This window comes from Colius striatus, chromosome 2, assembly GCF_028858725.1.
Source record: "Colius striatus isolate bColStr4 chromosome 2, bColStr4.1.hap1, whole genome shotgun sequence".
NCBI classification, from domain to species: Eukaryota; Metazoa; Chordata; class Aves; order Coliiformes; family Coliidae; genus Colius; species Colius striatus.
In genome coordinates, this window is record NC_084760.1 from 82,041,743 (window position 1) to 82,058,985 (window position 17,243).

General features: G+C 42.6%; 1 protein-coding gene across 1 annotated transcript; it reads left to right on the forward strand.

Moving 5' to 3' along the window:
* The first annotated feature begins 3,286 nt into the window (after positions 1-3,286).
* On the forward strand, positions 3,287-16,261 carry CALM2 (calmodulin 2). Its single transcript, XM_061991292.1, has 6 exons — positions 3,287-3,422; positions 7,817-7,847; positions 12,668-12,811; positions 12,885-12,991; positions 13,837-13,972; positions 15,362-16,261. Exons 1-6 carry the CDS (start codon positions 3,420-3,422, stop codon positions 15,388-15,390), a joined length of 450 nt encoding a protein of 149 aa, XP_061847276.1. The 5' UTR covers positions 3,287-3,419; the 3' UTR covers positions 15,391-16,261.
* Positions 16,262-17,243: the final 982 nt, after the last annotated feature.

The following is a 17,243-nucleotide window of genomic DNA, read 5'->3' on the forward strand; positions in this document are numbered from 1 at the left end:
CCTGGCCTCAACATACCCGAGAAGCTGCTGGTTTACCCACCTGAGATCACTGACAACCTGTTTGTGAGAGGGGTGAATTCTCCCCTCCCCCATTAATTTCACTGGGGTGTTCACTTTAATGCTTAGTAATGTCGCTGTAAGTGTTGGTGTAATTTCACTGGCAGTGTAATTGCAAGTTAACTTCGTGGCTGATCTCTTCAACAGATGGAAGCAGGGTGGGGGTGGTGATGAAACCCACAGGAAATGGGTGCTGCTGGAGGAAAATGCAGATGGAAAAAAGGAGACACTTTAGAACAGAGAAGGGGGAGAAAAAGAGATCCAGGAACCGGGGGGCATACAAAACACACAGCAGAGAGAAGATGCAATTCTTCTGCCTTTAGAGAAACCTGAATGTAACCAAAAAGAGAACAAATAATTTAATAAATTGCAGATACCAAATGGACAGACACGGAAATAAACAGTGCAGCGGTCAGGTTCTCTGGGACTTGATGTTCTCGCATTCAAGTCCCTGCTGCTCGGCAGACCTTTAGGCCATAAAAATCCTACATTTTATTTATGCTGTGGGTCTCATGTTTTTTCACAGCCTCTGAGCTCCTGAGACAACCAGAGGCAAACTCCGGGAACAAGACGCAGGCAGAACATGTTGTCTCAGTACAGCCCTTCCATATACTTTTCATCAAATCTCTCAGGTGCTGCTTCACAGAAATATACTTCCTTTCAACCGATTCCTTGAGTAACCTGAGTAACCCACCCACAAAGATGGGCATCGGGATATTTTGCCTCTTCAAGGTACTGTGAGGATAAAGGACAGATGCCAAGGAAAGGGCTTGGTAAATCAGGGCCAGCATCACACACATGTGGGCGTTTTTGTTGCCAGGACCCAAGCTGATGTCTCCGCAGGAGATGGTTTCGCTCCACACATACGCACCAACACACTGCTCTGCTCCAGATCTGAGGGTGCAACGTACGTGCACTCTGAGCAGCGCTAAGCCATTTCTATCCCAAATCTGAAGCGGGTGATGAATTCAAAAGCTTGTCTGCAGTGATTCACACCTCTGGGACTGGAAAGAAGTCGGGAATGTCAGAGCAATCCTTAAAACTGAACCAAGGGGACATGAGGAGGAGTAAAACTGCTTGAAGCCATCTTGATGCCTCATCTATCTGCGCCAATCGTAGCCTGACCATAAGGGTGGAGATTTGCTCCTATTTCATATTGCAGAGGCACGAGCAGGCATGTGTAACAATAACTGTGGCATTCATTGCTTTCTCTGAAAAATATTTCATTCATCTAGGTATACACCACACATTGAAAAGAGGTTATCAGGATCTGAAAAGAAAATGGTTTAGATGTGCTTGATTTGTGAACTACACTTTAGTGGAAAGCAGGCCTAAAAGACAAGTGTATCATAAAACAGTAACTGTAGATTCCAAGGCTGAAGGCCAAATTTAAGTATATAGTTTTCTGTATGATCACAAAGTGAGGCAGAGAGGATGAGAGGCACTGGGCTTGATGAAGAAGTCTCTGATTATTTTAAGAAAAGAGACCTTGTTCTGTTTTTTTCACCTCCTTTTGTTCCTGTATTCAGTGGACACAAGATGAGCTCTAAAAAGAGAGGAGGCCTGGGAACTTCAATTAGTATTCAGAGGGAAAAACTCACATAATTTTTGTTAAGAGTTTGTTCATGCCTGTCTCCTCCCCATCCTATTTATATGGCCTACAAACCAAAGACTGCAAAGAGCCTAAATGAGTGAAATCTCTTTACCCTATGAAGTAAGAGCCATTGCTCTAGTTTGTGCAGTAACAGTAATGAATAGGTATAAAGTACTATTCATTTATATGTATAAACATGAACTAAATAATTCTTGGAAGTGATATGGAAGTTGATAATTTTTATTATAATGTGACTGGTAATTTGTACTCAAACTTTGGTCAGAAAACTAGGACTTGGGTCCCCAAAGCTCTATAACATCTTTATGGTCACAAAACAGGCACTGTGGTTTTTAGAGATGTCAAGCAGGCCTGCTTTCACTGAACTAGGCCAACATTGCAGCTACTTGTTGAATTATCTGCTGATTTGAAGTACACTACATGCCTTTGAAAATATATTTGCAAGTTGGAAAATCAGGTCTGATTTGTCCGCATACTTCCTTGAAAAAACCCTGGCAATACTCGAGGTTTTAGCTCAGCATTGCTAGCCATCTGTCCTTCTCAGGCACAGGACCAGGCTGTATGTGGTCTGCAACTGGGGAAGCTGTTCTTTTAAATAATGCTACCAGCAACGAAGCATCTTTGGCTTGCTGAGCGAGGTGGGAAATTTTCTGGACTGTGCTGGATGCAGAGCGAGTCTCATTTAGTAACTCTGTGGGTGAGGCCTTCTGGAGCCCAGCGAGATAAGGCTTGAAACGCTCTGGCAACGCGTTTCTCAGGTGTATGTCGGTGAAGCCTCACGATAACGCACCAAGAGAGACTGCAACGAACACTGGGCTGCGGCTCCGCTCCAGCCGGACCTCCCCCGTCGCGCCCGCAGCACCGGTGGCGGGAGGCTGCGCTGGCCTCGGGGGCCCGGCTACGCCGCTCGCCCCGCTCTCCATCTCCCCCCCGCCCCCTGGGTCTCTGCGGAGGCTGCCGCCGCTCCTGACGCGCCCGCCCGCAGCGGCAGCACGGCGCTGGGGCCCTTGCCGCCCGGCACACCCTGCCGCAGCGCCCGCCGCCCCCCCCCCGCTGCAGGCGCGGGGAGCGGGACGGCGGGGAGGGGAAGAGCGGGGCAGGCCAGGCCGGCAGCGGCGGCGGCACACCCCGAGCCGGGCTCGGCCGGGCCGGGTCCCGCTGCACTGGGCCGCGCCGGGCTGGGCCGGGCCTCGCGCACTGCGGGGGGGTGGAGGGGTAACCGCTTCCCAGCCCAGACTGTGCATGTCCAAGTGACGCATTGCAGGTACGAATCCACCAATCAGCGCCCTCCTTCTGGAGCCGCTGCACTCCTCGGAATTTTTTTCTAGAATCCTCTTCCGCCCAAAGAAATAGTTCCGCAGCCTGTCCCCTCCTGCACCCCCTACTTTCCCCCCCCCGGCGTTTCACAAGCGCATCACTCTTGTTTCCCGCACCTCGCCCCTTCCTGCGCCGGGGCTTGGGCGCTCAGGGGCAAAACGGGGACGCACTCGGGGTGCGGAGGGGGGGGCTGCCGAGAGGACCGCGAGTCACCGGAACTTCTTTCGCAGCTCCGTTTCCTGACGAGGAAAAGGGGAGGGGGGGGGGGAGGGAGCGGCGCGGAGCGATCCAGACTGGCTGTGAGGAGGTTTATGAAGCACTGCTGGCGGCGAGGCAGTGCTCAGTGTGAGGCGAGCCGTAGAGCGGGCAGGTTGCTCGTGCGTCCTGTGCAGCTGTTAGCTTCCACCACACCCCACAGCCAGGCCGAGTCACCATGGTGAGTCCTCAGGCACGGGGTACCGACAGGGCTTTGCAGGTGCTGTTCTGGGGCTCGGGTGGGAGATGGGAGGGAGACGGGCAGGTGATTTGACTGTTGAGGGGAGAGGTCGCCTGCTAGAAGGCTGGGGGTAGGGGTGAAGGTGTCCCTTGCTGTGGGCGGTGAGCTCACCCCAGGAGCGGGGGCATGCTGGGGTGGAGAGTCCCGCTCGGAGGCGCCGTGTGCGTAGGAGGAAGTGGTGGTGGACGAATCCCGCCTGGGTCCCTTTCCCGCCCAGGGGCCGTTGGTGCGGATTCAAAATTCAAACTGCCACTCGGTTCGAGCGCCATGACGCTTGGTCGGGGCGTGTGTCGGTGGGGGGTGGGGTGGGGGGGGGGGCGGCAGATAACGGTTCCTCCTGGGAGGAGACCCGCGTAGGGGGTGCCGGGAGAGGGGAAAGGAGCCTGCCACGATGGCACTAGCTCCACTTTCTTATCGCTTCCTCCCTTCCCCCCTCCCCCTCCCCACCAGCTAATACGGCGTGTTCGGCTGAATGGGGCTGGGGAGCCAGCGGCGTGGTAGCGGCCGCTGCGAGCGCTTAAGATGTCTGTCTCGCTAGCGAGGTGTGTTGCGCCTGGTAATAATGCAATGCGGAGTCCTGCAGCTTCTGAGCAGCATGATGATGAGGCGCAGGCTGCCTCACTGCACCATCTCCCTCCTTGCTAGACCTGTTGTCAGCTCACGTTGGAGCCGCTCTCCCCTGCCGATTTCATGATAACGTCTTGCTGTTGGTGGCTCTATTGAACAAGGGATTTTTTTTTTAACAGTTTTGGTTTCCTGTTTTGGTCATTGCGGTGGATAGTCCTGCGTTTTCTTGATCAAGCACAATTTATTTTTCCTAGCAATACATTTGTTTAGGATTTTAATCAACTGTCGAAATAAACCGTATTTTGTGGAATTGGAGACTCGTTTCAAATTCGGTCCAAAGGATGTGAGTTTAGCCTTTTAATGTAAGTGGATCTGAAACATGTACGAAAAGGAACAAGTCTGTCCCAAAAGCAATGCCAGTGAAGGCTTAGTACTATCTCTGCATTAAGAGAAGATGCAGTATAGTGGAATTGCCTTTTCATTCATTTCATACATGCTTTTAAGGAATCAGATCACTCTCAACTTGACATGTCTAATGTGAACAATGGGTACTTAAAGTTAAAAAAATTTTAAAGTTTTCTCTTTGGGCAGATAAATGAGGTGAAAAGAAGCTTGAATTTGTTCTTTTGCTTGATTTGTGAACCTAAAGAGTAAACCATCTGTAAAAGAGGGAAAAAAAAAGCAGTGAATTTAACAGCAAAAGGCTCGTAGTGCTTTTAGTCATCATCTGCACAGAACCAAAAATGGAGTATCTTCAAGCAAGGTCTACATGAAAATGGGTGTGTCCAGGAGGTACAGTGGCACTTTGAATGTGGTCATAGTTCATCCTGACAGACTAGACTGGCTAAACCTGTAAATATATGTTGTCCAGTACTGCATGTGCTAGGTAAAGCAGAATGCTTTGCTCGCGAAGTAAGCTAACCTAATGTAAGCACGGTTTTAGTCCTTATGTGCTAGTGTGTCTGGTTCTTGTTCTTCAGTTAAACAGGACTGCCCTTTTATATCTAACACCTGTGAAGTGTACCAAAATGCCAAGTTTTGGAGAGGAGCAGTGTCATCTGTTCGGTGATTTGTTGATAGGTTTACCAGGCAGCGTTAGTCAGCTCTGTTGAGGCTCTTCCAAACTGATCCCTGCATAGCAGCTACGACTGTAATGAAATACTACCTCTAGAGGCTGCCTCTGCCACTGAAACTGAAACACACAACAGCTCCCCTTCTTCCCTGACAGGCTTAGATTCTTTGTCAGGTCTTCAGCATAATCTGGGGGCGGGAAGGGACTGGAAGCTGCTGCAGCAAAAAAACGAAAGTGCCGCAACATGAATGGGAGAATGCATGTCAAAGCTGCTGTGGGTTCCCCAACTTCATCAAAGGAGATTTTCGGGTAGATATCAGCCATAGTAGCCAAGGAGCATGCCAGAACCTCAGGACAGACATGTTATGGTTGTAGTTCAGTTGTTTGTTTCTGAGATTGGATTACATTACTGAAGATGTGCATTCTGTTGCATGTATGGTACTCAAGTATCTAGCTTAGATTCAGGACAAATTACTCCAGAAGACCCCTCTCAGGAGGGGACTTGTACAGTGGCCTGTGGCTGTGCCGGTAGCCCTCCACCTGAGGGGCACGAGAGGGAGTGATCTGGCAGGCTTGCTGGCTCCGCCTTTTACTGCTGTTGCGCAGCAGTCCCTGCAGAGCCTAGCACTGCAGAGTACAGATGGTGTTTGTTCAACCTTGCCCCACCTCCTCCCTTATCTTTCAACTGCCATATACCTGTGGCTCATAATAAGCTCTGTACTCTTTTGAAACACTGTACCTCTTACAGGTACTGACAGAGCTTATCCAAATTTATGGTTAGTGGCTATAGGATGTTTTAAGTTGCTGGAAGAGTTGGAGAGGAAGAGTTCAAGAACACTTAACAGCTTAGATACTGCTTAATGTTGTGTCTATATAAAACAGTATATGACTCAACTCGGTAACCCATAAGTATTGACCTAAACAAACTGGGTGCTTGCTACTTAAATCTGATCTACAGCTTTTTGTGGATATAAATATTCTTAGAGAAATGTAACACAATTCTTTTCACTCAAGCAATAAAAATGTGAATAGCATGCAATGGTATGAGTCTGTGTTAGTGATAGATGTCGGGCAAGTGAAAGTCTGTTAGGTTTCTGTTAAGTGACCAGTAGAATGCTTTAATCTGAAAGCCTGATGTTGAATTGAGGATGTTCTCAACAGTGGTGCTGCCACCCTGGTTTCAGTTTTTTTAGAACTAAGTTGAATCTGAGGAACCAGGGGAATACTTCCCACGACTGCTGAAATCAGAATGAATGGAGTCTATATCTGCACATACCCCTTGTCTGCTCTTTCACAAGTTGTTCAGTAGTGTGCCTGTGATTCTTGAGAGCAGATGAGTCTGAGAAATTGCTGATTGTGACTCTTATCTTGGGCTGCTCGTGGATTGTATGCATGGTCTTTTGTAGGCAGTTTAGCTCTTACATACTTGCTTCTCTTTTGTTAGAGAAATAATTAGAAGCTGGTAACTTATGCAGTGAGGATATGTAATTCAAATTGAAATTAGTAAAAATTGACAGTTGGTATATGTACCTTTAAGTATTTCATTGGGAGATGGCTAATATGTAGTGGCCTTTGTGGGCACCGCTAATGACTCAAAATGTTTCTAACAGTCAAAATTGCAGTAATTAAGAGATTGTTGAAGTGGTTAGAATAGGAACAAAACTAAACAGGTCATTTTGAACTTCGGCAGTCAATATGTCCTTTTTTTCTGTTTTAAAGTTGGTAGGGGATTTTTGACTCTCTTGAGTCTCAAGAGCTCAAGGAGCTTCCTTGAAGGAAACATATGGCCTTATTACTGCAACTCGACTGAAACAATCTAGAATTTGTTTGAAGAATCAACTGACTTGAAAACCCAGGGAAAATATTTCTCTAGTCCTCAGACACCTTTGTGTTCTTTCAAGAGTGGAGTCCATTTTGGGTTTGGCCTTGAAGACTGAGGGGTTTTGTCACCATTAAATCCACTTGATTCTAAATTATTCAGTGGTAGAGCGAAATAAGATATAATCTGGGGCTTGAACAACTGATACAGAAAATTGTTTTACACCACCAAGCCTCTCTAGTGGCCCTGTAAGTTACCTTTTGCTACTTGAGTGTCTTGACAACAGCCTGAAAAAGGTCTAGGCAGATGCGTTGAATTACCGGTTTAGGCTGAAGCTACTAGTACTCATTATATGACCCTTTCTTATGATCAGCTCTTGGATATGAAATTTCGTGTTAATTGTAGGTTTAATTCTAGAGAAGAGCGTATTTTTTTTATTTATAACATTCTAACTTAGTGGAAGAGACTAGGGCCCCCTAAATTGGGGATTTGGGGCTTACTGCTGCATTGCTTAGACCTAAAGTGTTTAGTGTTAAAGCTGAGGATAGTTTACCAAAGTGTTGCTACTGGTAGTCCACTATGTTAACGAGATTTTAAAACCAGTCTAGAGGGACTCATGTGCCTTGACTATTGCTGTAATGATTGATTTACATGGTAATCCATCATTTGGGTGTACCCCAGATATTGCAGGGTTAGGAAATGAGGACAGGCTTCCAGTTCTTACTTAGCAGACTTGCTGACTTTTGGTTACATTTAAGAATGCTACAGGTAAGTCCTGAAGAGTAGCCACCATATTGAGAGGTCTTTTTACAAGTCTGTATCTTATTTTGCCTTGGATTTATGCCACAACTATAATGTTATTCTCTTCTGTTACAGGCTGATCAACTGACAGAAGAGCAGATTGCAGGTGAGATTTTTGCATGTTGTGTTGCTCCTACTTGACCTGGCCCATCTCTTAATCCAGTAACAGTCAATGTTACACAAGATCTTTAGCTTTCTTAGACACTAAAGTAGTATTGTGGAGTGTTTTAATTTGTTGCCTAAGTTTTAAAGGCTTATCTACTGTAAAAGCACCATGGATACAGCGAATCTGAAGTCCTCTAGAATAGACAATCTTCACAGCTTTACTAGCCAGTAGACTTGACAATCTGGGGGGTTTTTTCCCTCTCATGACTACAAAATTGTCCCAAGTGCAAACTGAAGGATGGGGACGGGGGGTGAATCTGTATTGAAGAGGACTTGGAATCTGGAGTGTTCATCTAACTGAAGGAAAAAATAATTCGCTTTGCATTCTCCTGTCAGCAAAGATGTTTCAGAGTGGCTCGTTTTGGTGACAGCAGAGACTGGCTTCATGATGACAATTCTTGATATTCCATATTTGGAACTGCATTTTGTCCTTGGACACAAATGTTCTGTGTGCTGTTAATGGTGTTCTGGCGCTTGCTCTGAAATGCTTAAATAAATATGCATCTCTTACATCTTAGTCTTGGCCCCTAACAATGGTTTCTGTGCACTGAACAACTGTCTACTAGTGGCTAAAACTTCTGGTTATTGTCTCCTACTGATGCAGGCTGCACAAACTAGTATCTGTCACTGCTCTTTGAAGACTGATTTCAACTTCAGTAATGGATATGACTTAAAGCTGATAATGCAGAATTCAGCCTTGCCATGGACGTTCAAAAACTTTTAAGGTTTTTGATCTGAGAAGTGTATAGTGTTAATAATAGAAAGTCTGTGTGCATAATTGTCATGTGAAATGATTGTAGAGGGTGTTAGGGTTCTGCTTATCTAACAGTACCAGCTCGAGCATACACATAACAGCCTCTAAGAGGTATTACTGTTTAACTACGGTTTAGCTCTTGAAGACGTGTATTAAACAGAAGTGTCATAATGAGCTAGTTTGTTTTTACCATAACTGCCAAATTTGAAGTGTAAGAACATTCTTCTGTAGCTGTTAGACTTGCTTCTTTAGCTGTTAGGGAGCTTGCTTTAACTCATAGGAGACTAATTATGGTTTGTTGAAAGTCCTTAGTCTATTTACTTGTTGCCATAGTACTGTCTTATGAGTAAGCACAAGCCAAATCTAGTTCAATGTGAGATTTTTTTTTTTCTGGAAGTGGCCTACATGTCTTAAGAGTTTAGTGATCAGTTTAGTTGTAGCAGGCTTTATCAATTGTCAATACTGTCTTTTAAGAATAGTTCATTATTCCTGTTCTTAACTGTAGAAGCTTTATTAGTTGATGTAGCTGGTTATGGATTATAAACAGGAAGCTTATTAACACCACTTCAAGATTAGTGCAAATATTAGCACTTCTGTAATGGTAGTATGGTTCTTGGAGCCAAGAGCAAGTATTAATAAGCTTGTCATACTGGAATAGAGGGGTTTCATCTGTGTGGAAGGAATAAAAGTATAACTTGATGTTAGTATACAGTATAAAATGACCCTCCATTTCCAGTTCATCTGTGGTATTCTATGAGGTAAATGTGTTTGCAAGTAAACTGTAAACTTCTGATGTGAAAATGTAAGCCCACTGCTAGTCTGTTAGGAAGCCACCCCTTGTACTGCTTAGGAAGTGTTACAGCTGACTATACAATCTGCTTAGTTTTGCTTGAAGGCTAATGTCTTGTGTGGTAAGACTGTCACAGATACAGTTTGTATGTTTGACAGACTGTGGTTTTAAAGGCTTGAGCCCTCCACCATTCCATTTCAGCTTGTCTGAAGGTACCTAGCTTTTCCTCTGAAGGCAGGCTTAAGAAGATGGTACAAGGTAGAGAGAACATTCACTTTTTAAAATAGAAGGTCAAAGTAGTTAGACACTTTTGGGCTTAAAACAGATTTCCTTCCTCTTCTGTGAAGCACCAGGATACAGTTGATAAAGATTACAGATGTTCTTATTTCCTATGGAAATCATTGATCATATAGGACTAAAAGTTCTTGTTATAGATAGGGGTGAAAGACTATAGGCCTTGTTCATTTGAAAGACATGATGTGGGGGTGTTTTTTTGGAAGCTAAGTATGTGCAAAATTTGAATACTAGTTGCAGCTTCATTTGGTAAGAATTGAAGTTGCAGTCAGATACCTGTTTGATTAAGCCTTGTTATTAAAGCTGTATAGGTCAAAAATCACTTGTGGATGGTCAAGAAAAAAATCCGAAGATGCTTTTGTCCCAAAGCAACTGGTCTAGTGAGCTATGCTTCCTCCCACTAGACATCAAAGAGAACTGCATGGGCTCTCTGAACAAGTAGGCCTATGTATGGTGTTTGTTATGCCTTATTCCTTCAGTGTACTTTGGTTCTCTGTTGGGGATCTGACCACAAGAGTTACTTATGTATTTCACAGTAGAAATAGTCATACTCAAGCGTTGAGCTGCCAGTAGCTGTGAAGGGAACAATTGATATTCTCCTATAAAAGTTCCAGGCATAGCTGGCTAAACAGTGTGAGAGCAGGAATGGTAGTTCTGGCTCACTGAACATATTAGGCTGCTGAAGACTGCCACTTCATCTAGGAAGATGGTGTGGTGCAGAGATGTCTTGGAAGCTATTGTTAAATAGGACACTTTGACCTAGGGTGTTAAGAGTTCATACTCTGTGGACTAGTCTTTTGTGGAGCCTGGAAGTAGTCCTTTATCTGAATGCAGTGTGCTTTTCATAAGGAAGAGAAGGTTGATTGCTTGTAGACTGACCTGAAGATGGGTGGCTCTATTGCCACAGTTGTCAAGTTTGTGACAAGTTAAGTCTTATCTAAGATACAAGAGTTTTCATTTGCAGTTTCATATGGAGGAGTGTTGAACAGAAGGAGTACTTGCCTTACGTGCTACATGGAGCCCTAAGGTGGTAGATGTGTTTCAAGATCTTATGCCGCAGGAAGCCAAAATTGAGTTGCTCCCTAAACTTCAGTGTTTTGTAACTACCTTCACTGACTGTTGCTGCAAGTCATCCAAAGCTATGCTAGGTGGTTCTTGTTCTAGTCTGACTGTGTCTGCATAGGTTATTCTTTGATCTTACTACTAGAGGTGGTTCTTAGATGTGGTTAAAGAGGTATTGTAATTGTATTCCTTACTTGATTCAGCACTTGAGTACCTGACTCTTGATGAAGACTGAGTCTGGCTCTTTTGAGACCCTTTCGTGATGGGCTATGAACTGCTCTACTAGGCTTGACCGAAAGTCTTTTCTTCCCTAGTGTAAAACTTTGCTCCTAATAAACTTTATTTGTTGCCTCCAAGCTGAGATGGGCCCCAAAGACTGGTTGGAATCATTGTTATAGGTACAGATTGTATATAGCTGCCTGTTTAGGTAGACCTGTTTCTGTTTTGTAATGTCCAAATACTGTCTTGAAGCTGTTTTGCCTGGTCCTGTGGTAGTCTTGCTCTGAATCTTTGTGCTAAAACAGCAGGAGTTGGCTTTTGGAACTCTTCAGACTGTTAGATGTAGAAGAGTGGTTTTTTTCCTGGATGGGACTCAACTGTGACTCTGGTATTATGGCTGTATTCATGAACTATTAAAAGCCTAGTTTTGAAGTTGCATTTTTAACAGTTGCCAGCTTGTACTCACCTCAAGTGTTTCAGAGTATGAAGTGGATGAAGTAAGACTTTATGCAGTTCATGAGAAAACACAACTTTTACTGTGACTAATTCTGGTCTGGGAAACTGTCCATCTGGAAATCTGGCTGTTTGGAAATGTTGGAAAATTAACTCTTGGAAATATTTCTGATGCAGGAGTACCCAATTCATTCTCCAAAGGCATGATATTAAGTACCTTGAAAGCTGTAAAAGATCTAGACTTGTAGAAGAGAATAGATAAGCATTTCATGTGTAATTATATGAGCTAGTGATCTAGTTTAAAGTGTGTGGCCAAGGACAAACTCCTTTTTTGGACTGGACAATGAAATGTATCAAGCATGTTTTAATACTGCTGGCTACAGTACAGCTATTGTAGGGGGTTAAGAGGTAATATTGGAACAGTTAAGCAGCCTTAAAATTGGTTTTGACTTGTCTTATGAAGGCTGTTTTGGGATACAGTAGGGCTGAAGCAGTTTCCTAAGCAGCTTTTGAGAAATTAAGACACCAGTGACTTTTCCTTGAACAACTGACGGGAGTTATGTGTAGAGCAAAGAACCGAAGTCCAATGGTAAAGAGCTGTGAGAAGTTCTCAGCTAGGTATAGCTGGTGATGCTTGATACTGCAGCTTCATGGAGCTGGTGTTGTTTGGATTTGCATGTCCAGCAGAACTGAGCTGCAAAGAGAAGTTAGTTTGGTGTGATTCTACCTTTTTCCATGGACTCATCTGCTCTGTTACTAGTAGAGGTGCTATTAAGCTGTAGGATTTCTGAGTACTATTTTTTTTTTGGCTTTCTCAGAGTAATTTCATGTTATTTTCTCATGAGAGAAACTATTCTACCAAGGGCATGGATCATTCTAGTTGCAGATAGATCCTTTCAGGTCTGTATTTAGGATCCTTGTTCAAGATAGTAATAAAATCTGAGTAGCTTTCAAGTGGATGAGCTTCCATCTTAGCTTAGAATGTGGTGGATTGGTAGACTGGCAGGTTATTTTCCAGATGCTGATCCTACCATCTTGATATTACAATTATAACAGACTGAGCAGTACATTGAAATTTTCTTTAGACAAAATAATCTTTGTGATTCACAACAATAAGCAACATTGGGTTGCTAATGAGTCAGCTTACTTAAAAGCTGAAGTGATTAACTCCTTTCTCCTTGTTATGCAGAATTCAAAGAAGCTTTTTCACTATTTGACAAGGATGGTGACGGTACTATAACTACAAAGGAGTTGGGTACAGTGATGAGATCGCTTGGTCAAAACCCCACAGAAGCAGAGCTACAGGATATGATCAATGAAGTAGATGCTGATGGTAAGATTTTACTTGATATTTAATTTAATAAAGTGCATAAAAAATGTTTTCTAACAAAGTAACTGTCTTTCAGGCAATGGCACAATTGACTTTCCAGAGTTTCTGACAATGATGGCAAGAAAAATGAAAGATACAGATAGTGAAGAAGAAATTAGAGAAGCGTTCCGTGTGTTTGACAAGGTACTGAAGTGTTTACATTAACAAATATTTCTGTAATGAAAAGTCAGTCTGACTTCTGAAGAGCTTCCTCACTGAAATGATGGGTATCTGCAGTCCTGTCACCTAGAACCTGTTGGCTGACAAGTCACCTTAAAGTTCAGTCTACTGTTGAACTGTACCCAAAAGTCAAATGAGTCACCAAGATAATAGTAGTAGGCAATACTATTAAGCTACCACTTGCTTGTGATACTGAAATTCTTGTACAAGCCTGGCAGGGAAATGGCATAAATATTTACAGTGGTAGTCTTTTAAATCTTAAGTCTTCATAAAGTAAATTGCAAGTGAGTCTGAAGTTACTCAGCTTTTTAAACAAGCTGCACTTTTAAACAAAAAATACATAATGTTAAGCACCCTAGGGTATGGGGATGAAAGTCCGGAGCTTGTATACATACACTAGTACTTCAAAACCCAGTGTCCCAACTAGAGTAGAATATGTAGAAACAGTTCTCTGAAGGCCTTGTGGCTTTGCTGGACTCTGCTGAAACAGGAGAATAAGTAGCATCTGTTCTGGAAAATAGACACTTGAACCAGACAGTCACAAGCTTGAACAGTTTCAGTGATTAAAAAATGTCTGTGGATAGGACAGCCAAAGTAGACTGTATTGGATAAGTTGTTTTTAAAATGTCTAAGACTAAGGTCCTGGACAATACTTGAAGGTAAGCTTATGGCTCTCATTTGCCTTGTGCAAACACTAGTGTTTAAAGCCATGCAAGCTCATTAATGTCCAACTTGCTCTGTCCTGTTCTTAGCTTACAGTTAAGGCCTTAGACAAGTCTTTTGCAGTCTGCCTTTTTTTCCCCTTCCAGGATGGTAACGGTTACATTAGTGCTGCAGAACTCCGTCATGTGATGACAAATCTTGGGGAGAAGCTAACAGATGAAGAAGTTGATGAAATGATTAGGGAAGCAGACATTGATGGTGACGGTCAAGTAAACTATGAAGGTAAGGAGTTGTTAACCAATTCTTTGTGTAGCACTTTCATGCTGGTGAGTGTGTAGGTACTGATAGCCACACCGAGTTTAAATAAGACAATGTTCAGATGAGATATCTCAACAGTTGTGTTCTTTTGAGCTAATGTCTTAGTGTGTACATTTGCATACCACCAGGTTTAAGTTTGAGTGGGTTATTGCTGCCTTTGTGCTGAAGGCGAAAAGTAACTATTCAGCTGTGCAGTGTAAACAAGCTTTCTAGACCTGATGATGGCTAATAACCAATTGAATAAGGAAGCTAGCCAAGATGTTCACATACTGTTCATACCATTCTGTTCTCTACTGAATGTTGATGAGACTGTAGGAAGTCACTCATTTTTCATTGGTGCTTTAAAAATTCCTTGTTAAGAGGGAAGAACCTCTAGAATACATAGAATTTCCAAGACCTTTAGAAGACCTCTGAATAACTTCACACAGATCAGCAGTAGCTTATTTCCTTTCTTCCTGGCATTGAAACATAAATGAAGTCATGCAAGCATGAAGAGTTCTGTTAGACAATTGCTTGCAGCTCATAAGCATTAAGCTTGTTTTCATTTAAATTTTTGAACATCTTAAAAGAGTTCGGGTATTTTCAGATAATACCTGTACTTTTTCTGAGGTGTAGGTGGTGGCTTCCCTTTGAGGCCTCTCTGATTCTGGCCTTATGGTGAGCACTGATGTATAAACACAAAGGTTGTTTTTTGAGCAAGGCTGCTGACTCTAATTGTGAACAAACTGGCACTGCAGAGGCTAAGCATCTGTCTTGTTTCCCATTGCTCTTTTGGAACTCGAGCAACCAGTTGACTCCTTTGAGGTTCCTGATTTCTTATTGTACATGGAAATACAGTTCCACAAAGTGAGTGAAAGGCTCTGTTCTGTGGGATCTAACTTTCAATGCGCTGTGTGTAAGCAATGATTCAGTTGCTTAATGCCAGTAAGGCAAAATAGTATGATGTGAACTATTTCACTTTGTGTTAGTTTGAATTTTTTTCGATGTTGTGCTTGCATACACCTGCTGAATTGGTCATTGCTTCAGCACGGTTTCTGCTGATCTTAGTTGCCTCGTTCCTATATGTAAGACAAGTGGACATGAGGAGCCTGTGCTGTTTTGTTTTGGAAGTAAGGCAGTCCCCTAGTTCATGGAGGTATTAATGCTTTATATAAAGTTGAGACTTTTTGCCATTAAAGGAGACTTTTAGATGTGATTGGTGAAAATGGAACTGTCTTGAAGATACTTTGACTGTAACTGAAAACTCAGTTTTAAAACAGTGCTCAGCACTGCTAAGGCAGATTGCTTCTCAAATCTTGCAGTTCAGATTTTTTTTCTCTGAATAACTCTTATGCAACTCTTTCCTTTTTACAGAGTTTGTACAAATGATGACAGCGAAGTGAAGACGTTGTACAGAATGTGTTAAATTTCTTGTACAAAATTGTTTATTTGCCTTTTCTCTGTTTGTAACTTATCTGTAAAAGGTTTTTCCCTTACTGTCAAAAGAATATGCATGTATAGTAATTAGAAGGCCATTCCTCCATGTTTTTCTCCTTTATCTTACTGTCATTGTTCTGATTTTTGGAAAATTGATCTAAGTAACAAATGTTGCATGTGGCTTACTCTGGATATTTAAGCCCTTCTGCACATCTAAAGTTAGATGGAGTTGGTTAACTGAGGGAACATCTGGGTTGTCTGTTTTAAAAAAATGTAGCTTTCTTTAGGAGACTTGGGTATGACTAGTGTAGCAAGTTACATGAGGTAAGCTAGGGTTTACCATGCATTAGCGATTCCTTAGTTAAAGCGAAATACTGGCTCTAGTTCTCCAGTACATAAGAGTTTATTCTGCTTTCTGTGATGGAGGATGAGGACTCTTGTGGCTAACTGCAGGATACAACAGTGTGAATAGTATATACACATGTGGCTAATGCACTGTAAAAAATCATTCTCCTGGCTTACTTCACCGTAACTTGTTTGTGGCCGTACCTGTAACATGTTGTTGAAATGTGGAGTCTTAACATTGTGGACGATTGACAGTCAACAATATGAAACTTAAGTTGCACTAATGCAAAACGGGTGATTTATCCAGGTACTCGTACACAAGTTTTTTTTGTACTGCTGGTCCTGTACCAGAAAACATTTTCTCCTCTTGTTACTATGCTTTTTAAACTTTGTTTAGCCACTTATTTTAAAAAGAAATCTGCTTATGGCACGATTTGCCTCAAATCCATTCCAAGTTGTATATTTGTTTTCCAATAAAAAAATTACAATTTACCCATACTGTTTCAATGTATCTTTGAATTATTTACAGGAATTGTTCAATACAGTTGCTGCTCTGTGTTTCAGTATGTAGCAGTTTGGTTTGCTTATGCAATGGATTGGCTGTCTTAAAATAGCTTGGAAGGTGAAAACGTAGTCCTTAAACTCTGGCCCTCTATAGTATTGTTGACTTGAAGAAGCTTTCTTACTAGTAGTTTAAAATGTATTTTACAGTCTTGTGTGGAGCTTGGTGCTTCAATAAACTTAACGTAGTGACTGGCTATGCCCACTATCTGTAGACATTGTGAACTGGATGTTGACCTAGTTCAATAGTTGACCTAAAATTAAAATTCCTTGTTCAGACAACTAAACCTGTTTGCTTTCTTTTAATTATTTTGGAGTTTAATCCCTGTCACCTGCTACATCGGGTTAACTTAGTCTCACACCTGGTCTTTTCTGAAACTGACATGTCTGAGTTTGCATTCAGGATGTAGTCAGCTCAAAGTACAGACTGGAAGTGTTCTCTTACTGGTCTGCTAATGAGCATTGTGCTTCTATTGTTAAGTTTTTTTAACCTTGACAAAAAACCTAAAGCAGAACACAAACCTGGTTTTGATCAAGGACAAATCCAAGACCTCAAAAGACTGCCAGAGGCTGTTTGTTCTCCCTGCCTCTGTGGGCAAGAACTGTGGCTTATCTCGCATAGACTATATGGTTATCCTGTTTGGGAATTTTGGTTACCTTTAAACAAATTGCTGGCCCTTGCATCGGATTACCTTCACTGATGCCAGCAGAGCAGTTACCCAGTGTTTTAAACCTGTTTTAATCATTTTTAAGGTATTTGTAATTGCAGTGAAAATGTCCTTACTTTACAGCTGATCAGCATGATTTCAGAAACACTTGGTTATATGTTTACAATCACTCATCTTTATGCTGTGCTCCCTGAGGACTATAAGCAGCTCTTGGTTTTCTGATGGAGGTTTTTCAAGTATATGAA

What these genes read in the sequence shown, in the direction of transcription:
- CALM2 (XM_061991292.1), top strand. An exon ending in GACAGAAGAGCAGATTGCAG is followed by an intron (nt 7,848 to 12,667) that starts GTGAGATTTTTG and finishes CTTGTTATGCAG; the next exon opens with AATTCAAAGAAGCTTTTTCA. An exon ending in CGGTCAAGTAAACTATGAAG is followed by an intron (nt 13,973 to 15,361) that starts GTAAGGAGTTGT and finishes TCCTTTTTACAG; the next exon opens with AGTTTGTACAAATGATGACA.